At 32.7% G+C, this 9,962-nt stretch overlaps 1 protein-coding gene across 1 annotated transcript; it reads right to left on the bottom strand.

The window, feature by feature from the left end:
* Nucleotides 1-893: 893 nt before the first annotated feature.
* Nucleotides 894-5,072, bottom strand: LOC131644565 (disease resistance protein Roq1-like). Its single transcript, XM_058915106.1, has 4 exons — nucleotides 4,495-5,072; nucleotides 2,660-3,758; nucleotides 2,222-2,509; nucleotides 894-1,879 (listed from the first exon to the last, which is right to left on the bottom strand). The coding sequence occupies exons 1-4, from the start codon at nucleotides 4,959-4,961 to the stop codon at nucleotides 1,175-1,177; spliced, it is 2,559 nt and encodes an 852-aa protein (XP_058771089.1). The 5' UTR covers nucleotides 4,962-5,072; the 3' UTR covers nucleotides 894-1,174.
* Between the last annotated feature and the right edge of the window lie 4,890 nt (nucleotides 5,073-9,962).

The following is a 9,962-nucleotide window of genomic DNA, read 5'->3' as shown; positions in this document are numbered from 1 at the left end:
GATTTTGTCCAAAAATTTCACACCCTATTTTTACTAATTTTGTCCTTAACTTTGTTTAAAAAATACTAATTTTGTCCCTGGTGTTGTCTAAAAAGACTATTAGGTGGGGAGTATACAACGAAAGGAGGGGTTGAGCCTGGGCGCGTGCCCGGGCTCGTTGGGCTGTAGCTCCCCCCATGATCACATCTATGGAATAACAGTTATAGAGTGTTCATCGTACTTATCAATGTTGTGTTTAGACAGATTTTCCAGACACTGTCTTAGTTGGTAAACGGTATTTCCTTTTTCTTTTATGCTATAATTTTAAATATTTCTTTTGATGTTGTTTTATATAATTGAAGTTAGAGAATCGGTTGTACGGTTTATTCACTTTAACAAGATTTTTAAATGTTCAATCAATGTAATTTCTCTAATATATTTATCTATATATTTTTTCAAGTTTTCAACTTTATAATAAGTACGTCCTCATAATTGGTTGAGCTATATTTCCATTGTTTTTGAAAATACTACTTGGATTAATTTTTAAAAGTTGGTGCATATTATTAGTCTATATTTAAAACTATGTGAATATTTATGGATTGCTAAGCAAATTTTAAAGCATATAATGATTCTAAATTTGTAACTATGTGAATGTTAGCCAACTAAATAAATAAATTCAAACTTTACAAATGAATCGAAACGAAACTCGTGCTATAACATGTGTTTTTTATTAGTTGAAGATTCTAAAACTCTGCACTGGTGTTTTTTTATTAGTGGAAGATTTTAAAAGGTTTATCTTAATTTAGGAGAACTCAAAAACATATTGGAAAAGGAGTTTGGAAGGTTTTAAGAACGTAAGTAAATTATTCAACTATAATTTATGTTACTATAATATTCTCTAAAAATTAAAAATATATTAACATTAAACATTCATTAATCATTATATACAAAATTAATTTTTCAAACAATAATAAAGATTTATCTATCTTTTCTTTAATTTTTTTTAAGCAAGGATTCAAATAAACAAGAGCACTAGGGGTACTCGAACCCGCTTACACAAACGAGAAAACTGTTCAAATCACAGAAAAAATTATAACCAACTGAAACCTATGATAGATATATCAACGGGTTTTGACAAAACTCACTTAAATCTTTTTTTAAACCCTTTCTTTTTCTCCTAATTCGGAAAGATAGCCTAAGGAACGTTGATGACATGTTCACCACCACTATTAACCTCTGGTGTGGCATCTGAAGAGGAGTCAATATCTAAATGAATATCTTGACCTCTATTAGTTAGCAATAACATTGTTTGTGAATTTGAATTAATAACTTGACTTCCATTACTGACTTCTGGTTCAAAATCCAGAGAGGATTGCATAACAAAGAGTGGACAACCGAAGATTATGGCTACCAAAATCAGCTTCCTATCGATGGTCCATAATTGAATCACAAGACAGCCTAGGAAATAAGAGAACATACCAATCTCAAATCCAAACTTAACCAGTTTTGACAAGCTTAATGACATCAAAGCAAACGCAGCATTCGAAACCACACTCCGTATTTCAGGTTTCCCGCTCACAGCATTGTCATAAAAGAATGAGTACAATGAGATGATCATTAAAACTGCAAATTTCATGTAGGCTTTGTACTGAACATACTGTGTAGAAAGAGAAGACTCCTTTCCAAATAATATAGTGGTAATGATAACCAAAGAAAACACGGCGTAAAGAACACCCTTGAAAGAGTTCCAGCCACCAATTAATCGGTTGAAAGAAGGGCTCAAAGCATAACATAACAGGCCAACTACACTTGACACAAGGCCAACTAGTCTCCAAGTCGCCTCAGCTTGCAAAACCCTCACAGAAACCTGCAACATAACTCGGGCAGCCCTCTTACAAGTCTGCAAAGCTTTAGAAATGTCAGTCAATCTGGTTAGGATTGAAAGCTTTTTGTATGGGGAAAAGAATAAAAGGAAAATAACATGTACTCAGCATCAAACTGATCCTTCCCTACAGTTTATCTTTCTCATACGCATTTGAGTCTGACTCTCGCCTTTTAACAATTGGATTAGATTGGTTCGATGCTATGACTTCATTTAGAGATGCAAATAATTTTATACACCATATATGCAGCTATAAGAACAGTGGAACTAAAATGTTCTAAGGTCTAAAAAGAGTAAGACAGAAAAATATTTAAATGAATAATCTTGAACATACAAGACAAGGGGGAAACTAATACTTGCCTCGAATAACTCAAACGGCTGGGGTGGTGTGACACTCAGGCCTGGTACCATGCATATGACAAGTTGTTTTGGATCAAAATCGCATGGTAACTCTTGTGAAGGATAATTCCACCATTGCAATACTCTTAAACTAGATGGAAAATGTTTGGGAGCATTGGAAAAGTGACATTTTCTAATGATAAGTGTTTTGAGATTTTCCATCTTCTTGAATGCCTCGGCATCCCATTTTATTACTTCATCTCCAATTAAGGGAGGATCCAAATGTATGATTTGGATTTTATCAGTACCCTTCAGAAAAGAGAGAAAAAGAGTGAATCATTTACAAAGCATATACGTATGCAAGACTTCACCAGATATATGTAAAGAAATTTACACATTATTATATAGTCAAAATCAATAAATAAAGGGAAATATGTAAATTATCAATATCCACCTTACCTTATTTGTTTTTAAAATGTCAAGTATATCATCATGAGACCATAGCCTACTATGTTTCCCGGGATCTGGTGATTCACGACGGACAATTTCTTTAGCCATGTTCTCTATCAACTCATGCACTTTCACCTTACCATCCAAACTACTAATAGTTATGAGAGATTTACCAATTAACACATCAACATGATATTTCACGTTGTAGCCATAATGAGCACATAGTATCTTGTTGACCTCTGTCAATTCATATCCCTTGAAACAACAAGCAATGTCAAGAAAAACACTTTTCTCATCATCCCCTAAATTATCAAAACTTATTCTAAGTACTTTTTGGATATCATTTTTTTTATCCGGAGTACTGTTTAGCCTCGCTAATGCAGTTCTCCATTCATCTACACTTCTACCATGCAAAAAGGAACCTAACATTTTCAAGGTCAATGGAAGCCCTTCAGCATAAGCTACTATTTGGTACGAAAGTTCTGCGTATATTGGCTCGACTTTTCTCTTTCCAAAAGCTTTGAGAATAAACAAGTCATATGCATATTTGTCATTTAACTTCTTTACATTGTATGTTATTTCAACACCCTGATATGCTAGCAAATGTCTGTTCCTAGTTGTAATGATAACTCTGCTTCCAGAACCAAACCAATCCTGTCCTCCAACCAAGGCCTCCAGTTGCTCTAGTCTATCCACATCATCAAGTATCAAAAGAACTTTCTTCTGTTGGAGCCATTCCTTTATTAATGAAGCACCTCTATGGGCACTTTCTATCTGAATATCTTCTCCAACTATATCGAAAAGAAGCTTATTTTGGAGGTGCACGATCTCAGCATTTCCTTTGACATAAAGAAAACAATGACCTTCGAATTGGTGTGCAATTCTATTATAAACTGCTCCAGCCAGTGTTGTTTTACCAACACCACTCATTCCAAATATCCCTATCTTGAGCACACTATCAGATTCCAAATCCATAAGGGAGCACACTTCTTCCAAAGGATCCTCTAATCCGACTAGGTGATCTTCATTGGGCAAAGGAGCATAATAATGCTTTCTAGAGACCTCTTTGACAATCTTCATAATAAAAGCAGTTTCATCATATCCAACCCTGCTCAAGGAAAGAAGTTAGTCTCACATCCATGCTTTTAGATTTGGCATGTAAGTGAGGGGAAATACTTACCTACACACAAACATAACACATGGTTTTACAAACAATCAATCACAAATATTTATTAATTAAAAAATATAAATAAAATTTTCTCTCTCCTTCATAATCACAGCCAACCCTGTGATTTCAATTGAAACAAAAATAGAATTTTAAATAAATTTAAGATTTTCTCTACTAGTTGCCTCTAAGAATATTGATTTAAGTACATTTCCATATTTCTCGTAAGTGAGATGTCAGTTTAAAGGATTGATGAATTGATTGTGTAAAATTTAGTGCAAAATAATTAATCTCCTTTGTAAAAGCAAATCACCTTAATCATATTAAGGTTCAAATTGTTGGACATGCAATCTATATAGCGACATGACATTGAAGATTAAATATATGAAAAGTGTTATGAACCCTCTTTTTTTAACACTTTCTTCAAAACACTCTCTTATGGGATGAAATACATGAGAGTCTTTCACTTTAGAAATAGATCTCACATAAAGTAGTAGGATGTAGGTCCTTCACTTTAAAATTGAATTCTACATAAAGTGGTAGGACCTACGTGTCTCAACCAATAAAAAAAATGGTAGAAAGAGTTGGGCATTTCTCTTAAAGAAATAGACAGTAGTAACTCTTCAAATATAAAGCAAATAAATAATGAAAAGGCAAAAATATTGGTAAATTAGAGTACCCGTGTTGGAAATGAAAGCGAGGCAAATTAGTTACTTCAAATAGCGCGTTCTTCCATTTCAGCAATTTCCCCTTGTTATCTTTCAAATTCTTCTCGTGTCTCGCCAACGCTTCACCATAAGCTCCGCTAAACCCTCTCACTTCATAGTACTTCACATCATAGAAAATCGGACAAACAGACCTTGTAGCATGGTCAAAGTTATTAAGGATATATGCAAGTTCTTCCAAACAACGTGAAGATGAAGCATAGTTCTCAGAGAGTAGGATAACCGCAGATTTGGATTTTACAATTAAATTGAAAATGTCCGGTGTGATTTCGTCTCTGGTTTCCATAAAACTCTTAATTCCCCTTCTTTGGAAAGCTTGGGAGAGATTTGCAGTGAAACCATTGGTAGTATCTGAGGGATTGAAGCTGAAGAATACATCGTAGGTGAAAAAAGAAGAAGAAGATAATCTTTCATTAGCCATAATAGGTTGAATGGATGGCACTGCGCCAGTCAACTCAAGTCAAGCAACAAATAATGTTACTCTACTCTCTCATATCTCAAATGAAAATCACACTTGAACAAGTTCATTTCCAATTTAAAAGATGACAGCTATTTTAAGAACCAGAAAAAAAAATTGAATATTATACATATTTTCTCCTACTACTACTACTACTACTATTTTAATTAAAATTAATTTAGATTTATTAAACAAGTAATCTATTTGATCTATAAAAATAAGATATATAAATTATTTAATAAATCTGAAAAAAAATCTAATATTTATTATAGTATTAAATGAAGAGACTACAATCTTCTCCATCTATTATTTCTCTTCAATTATTTCTTTCACAAATTTGTCTTTACCTTTCTCTAATATCTTTTTTTATACTTCCTTCATGCTTAATGACACTAACTATGGAGTATTATTTTTATAAATTTTTACTATTATTATCATTTTAGTTAATGTCATTTTATCTTTTTATACTTAATTATTTGTTAAATTGCAAAAATAGTACATATTTTTAAAATATTTTAATTTAGAGATTACTGTATTTAATTTTTTGAAATAGACACATAAAAGTTCTTCCATTTTAAATCGCAAAACTGAATATAAATATAAAATTTATATATAAAACTCTTTCTAATAATTTAGAGGTCGTAATTTAATATTTTAAATAAGATCTTAATAAAAATGAAAAAAAATTATTAAAAAAAACAAATCATTCTCTATTTAAACAATATATTAGCATTAATATAAAAAAAATATTCTTTCTAATAAATAATATAAAAAATAACTATATTCTAATTAATAATATTATTTACTAATTATTATTAATTTTTAATTTTAATTAAAATTAAAAATTAATAATAATTAGTAAATAAAATTACAAAATAAAAAACTTACAATAAAAAAAAAACGTTAACTATTAATATCTTTTATAGAATAAGAACAAAGAAAATTTCTATAATAATGCATGTTTCCTTTCAAGGAATGTGTTAGCGGGAAAAAACATTTCGATGAAATTTATGTATCTCTTGTTTCTTGTGTAAGAGGTGTGAAAAATGAATGTGTTTCTTTTTTAAATGAAGGCTTAAATGCACTTTTTGGTTCATGTAAGTTAGCGAGATTTTGATTTTCGTGTCCCTGTAAGTTTTTTTTTTTGTTTGAGTCCCTATATCTTACTTTTTGTTTGAGGTTTAGTCCCTAAAACCAAAATCCGCAGGAAAATCTGCAGGTTTCCTGCGGATCTTCCTGCGATTTTTCTTGCAGATTTTAATTTTAGGGACTAAAACGAACGCGAAAGGGAATTATAGGGACTAAAATAAATAAATAAAATTTACAGGGACGAAAATCAAAAACTCGCTAACTAACAGGGACCAAAAGTGCATTTAAGCCTTAAATGAACTATCTAATAGCAAATGCATATAACATAGTGTGTATCAATGTGACAACATATGGTTTCTCATAAATATTGTTCTCACTTCAAAGTGACCTACCTCAAAATTCAGTCAGATGAGTTATGTGTATTGGCGGCTTTCAAAATCACAATATTTTTTTTGAGTTTATTTGAAATCGGGATATCATACGAACATCTCCTGAATGGATATCTCACTCCATAAAAGAAGTTGAAAGTTGGTCAGATAACTTTTTGGATAGGATGGAAGAGTATACCAAGTTGAGCGAAATAGAAAGAGAAACAAACTAGGAAAGGTCAAAGGTGGAACCACGTATAGATATAGATTTAGGTGAAGACTCATGTTTTGATACATTTTAGTTTTATCTTACCATACATTTTGTTGGAATTACACCCAAAAACTTGGAGAATTCCGAATCAATCTTGAAGAACAAGAATCAATCTTTCCAATTGATTTTGCCTCTTCTTGTCCACTCTTCACTCGAGTGATTCAACCACACATTGGTTGCAAGATGATTCAGCTGCACCATGATTACGAGACAAGAAAAGAAAAGATGAATTGGGGAAGAAAGGAAAAATTAGGGTTTTAGAGAAAACAGGAGATTAGAAGATAAGATCAAAAAGGTTTTATGTGAGAAAATACTACATGGTACAAGATCAAATATTCCTTCCACTACACTGATTTTGTGGAGAAAGGACAATACTATAATATCATTTTGTCTTCCATTTTCTGCTAACCGTTATGCAAGGATGCAACTAAGAAATCATGGAATTTCAACTTCACCCTTCAACAGATCTTTCCATGCTTATATAAAGTAGATTTGGAAGAATGGAATATAAGAACTTTTTGAAGAACTCATACTCAAACGAAAACGCTGGAACTCTGTGTGATAGAAAAGCATCAAGCAAGGAACTTTTGTTCATACACTTCCTCTCAAACACTTTTGTGTTATTCATTGTATTTCAATTTGTGTAATATGCTTTATAGAAGCATCTTTGTAAATGCATCTTTGTATCTCAACTTTTGAGTTGATTTTATTTCTTGAGAGACTGGGATATAGTCTGACTTCTCAAGAAGACATTGACAATAGGTCTTTGTGGTTGTAATCACTTTGGCTATAATGGATTAAGTCCTAGTGAGAAGGCAAAATGACCTTTGTTGCACCCCAAAATTTACCCTCCTAATTTTACTTCTAACTGGCTTAAGCTTACCATTCATGTGCATCTTTCCATTATGACATTTACATAACTCTGCATTCATTCAAAAAAAATCAAAAGTATACATTCATGTTCATTTTTATGCATTTTTTGTTTAATTTTCTAATTAATAGTATTTTCTGTTCATTTTACTAATCTTTCTATATTTATAATTTTAATTCTTAATTCAATTTATATTTAAGTTAAATTTTAAATTAGAATTATTAAATCATTTTCTTGAAATCGACATCCAGAAATGTGGTTCCAAGGTTACTAGAAATCGACATTCCAAATGAAGTATATGAGGAATGTGTGCAGAAAAGCAACACAAGAATAGCTCCAGCAAGGATGCAAGAAGCAAATCGAAGGCAATTCTTGAAATCATATACTCTGATGTGTGTGGTCCTATCCGGGTGGATTTAATTGGAGGTAACAGATATTTTCTTACATTCATAGATGATTTTAGTAAAAAACTATGGACTTACTCGATCAAGAAGAAAATTAAAGTGATTGAGGTATGTGTCAAGTTTAAATCTATGGTCGAAATACAAAGTGGTCGAAAGCTCAAGACTCTAAGGACTGATGGTAATGGAGAATATGTGTCCAAAGACTTTGACATATTATGTGAGAAAGAAGGGATTGTGCATGAGGTGGTGCTACCCTATACTCCACAACAAAATAGAACTGCTAAAAGGATGAATAGAACCATCATGAATATGGTGAGAAGTATGTTGAAAGGCAAACATCTACCTGAAGAATTATGGGGATAAGTTGTATCGATTGCAACATAAATTTTGAACAGATGTCCAACAAAGAAGCTAAAAAGAATCAAGCCAGAAGAATGTTGGTCAGGTGTCAAGCCTAGCTTATGCCATATGAAATTATTTGAATCTATAACACATAAACATATGCTTGATCATTTGAGAAAAAAACGTGATCCTAATAAGATATCATTCGACTGAAGGATACAAGTTGTTCGACCCAGTGAATAAGCAAGTTGTGATCAGTAGAGATTTGATCATAGATGAGCTTAAGGAATAGGATTGGACTAAAAATATAAAAAAGGATTCATTGAGAATCATATGTGAAGAACCATCTACTGAAGTTGAAAGAGAAGTTCGACAAGAAGAAGTCAGAGGTCAACTAAGCACAAGCAGACCTCAAAGAACAAGAAATGGTTGCAGGAATTTGTGATTACATCAGATGATGTAGTCAATGATGAAGGTAAGCTGGTACACTATGCTTTCTATGCAGATGTCGAACTAGTCAATGCAGCTGAGGCATTGAAGGATTCAAAGTGGATGAAAGCGATGAATGAGGAACTGGAGTTTTTTCACCTGTTGATAGGATCGAAACAATCAGGTTAGTTGTTGGTCTAGAAAAAATGAACTAGCATATTTGTCAGATGAATGTGAAATGTGCATTCCTGAATGGCTCCTTAGATGAAGAAGTTTATGAAATAAGGTCAAGAAAGCAAGATATGCAGGCTGCATAAAGCCCTGTATGGACTTAAACAAGCTCTATGAGCTTGGAACAAGAAAATAGATAATTTCCTAAGGAGGGAGGAATTTGTGGAGTGCACAACTGAGCATGGAGTATATGTAAAAAGAAGCAAGAGTGAATTGCTTATACTGTGTTTGTATGTCGATGACTTGTTAATAATAGGTAGCTGCAAGAAAGAGATCAGAGACTTCAAATGTGATCTTAGCAAGGAATTTGAAATGTCTGATCTTGGCAAAATTTCATACTTCTTTGGTATCGAATTCAGCAAGAGTAGTAGAGGCTTGATGATGCATCAAAGAAGATATGCAAGTGAAATACTCAAAATATTTGGGATGAAAGACTGCAATGCGGCTTTAACACCTGCTGAACCAAGACTGCAACTGTCGAAAGACTCAGATGAAGATGATGTCGATCTGACTCAGTAGAAGAGAATTATTAGATCATTGAGATATCTTTATCACGTGAGGCATGATCTATCATATAGTGTAGGTATGGTAAGTATATTCATGCAGAAGCCAAAGGTATCACATCTACCAGCAACGAAGAGGATACTAAGGTATGTCAAAGGAACTCTCGACTATGGCATTTTGTTTCATGTAGCTGATGAAGGAAAAGAATGCAAGCTAGTGGGATACACCGACTCGAGTTGGTGTAGTGATCTTAAGGATAGAAAATCCACAGTTGGCTATGTGTTTATGTTAGGTGGTGTATCATTTGCTTGAAGCTCAATAAAAGAATCAGTAGTAGCACTGTCTTTGTGTGAAGTAGAGTATATAACTGCTTATCTTTGTGCATGTCAAGCAACGTGGATGGTGAACCTGGTCGGAGAAATTACGGCAAAGAATCGTGAAACTATTACCATGAAG

This window comes from Vicia villosa, linkage group LG1 (genome assembly GCF_029867415.1).
Source record: "Vicia villosa cultivar HV-30 ecotype Madison, WI linkage group LG1, Vvil1.0, whole genome shotgun sequence".
NCBI classification, from domain to species: Eukaryota; Viridiplantae; Streptophyta; class Magnoliopsida; order Fabales; family Fabaceae; genus Vicia; species Vicia villosa.
The sequence above is the reverse complement of the archived record's forward strand: the minus strand, read 5'-3'. Positions and strand labels throughout refer to the sequence as shown.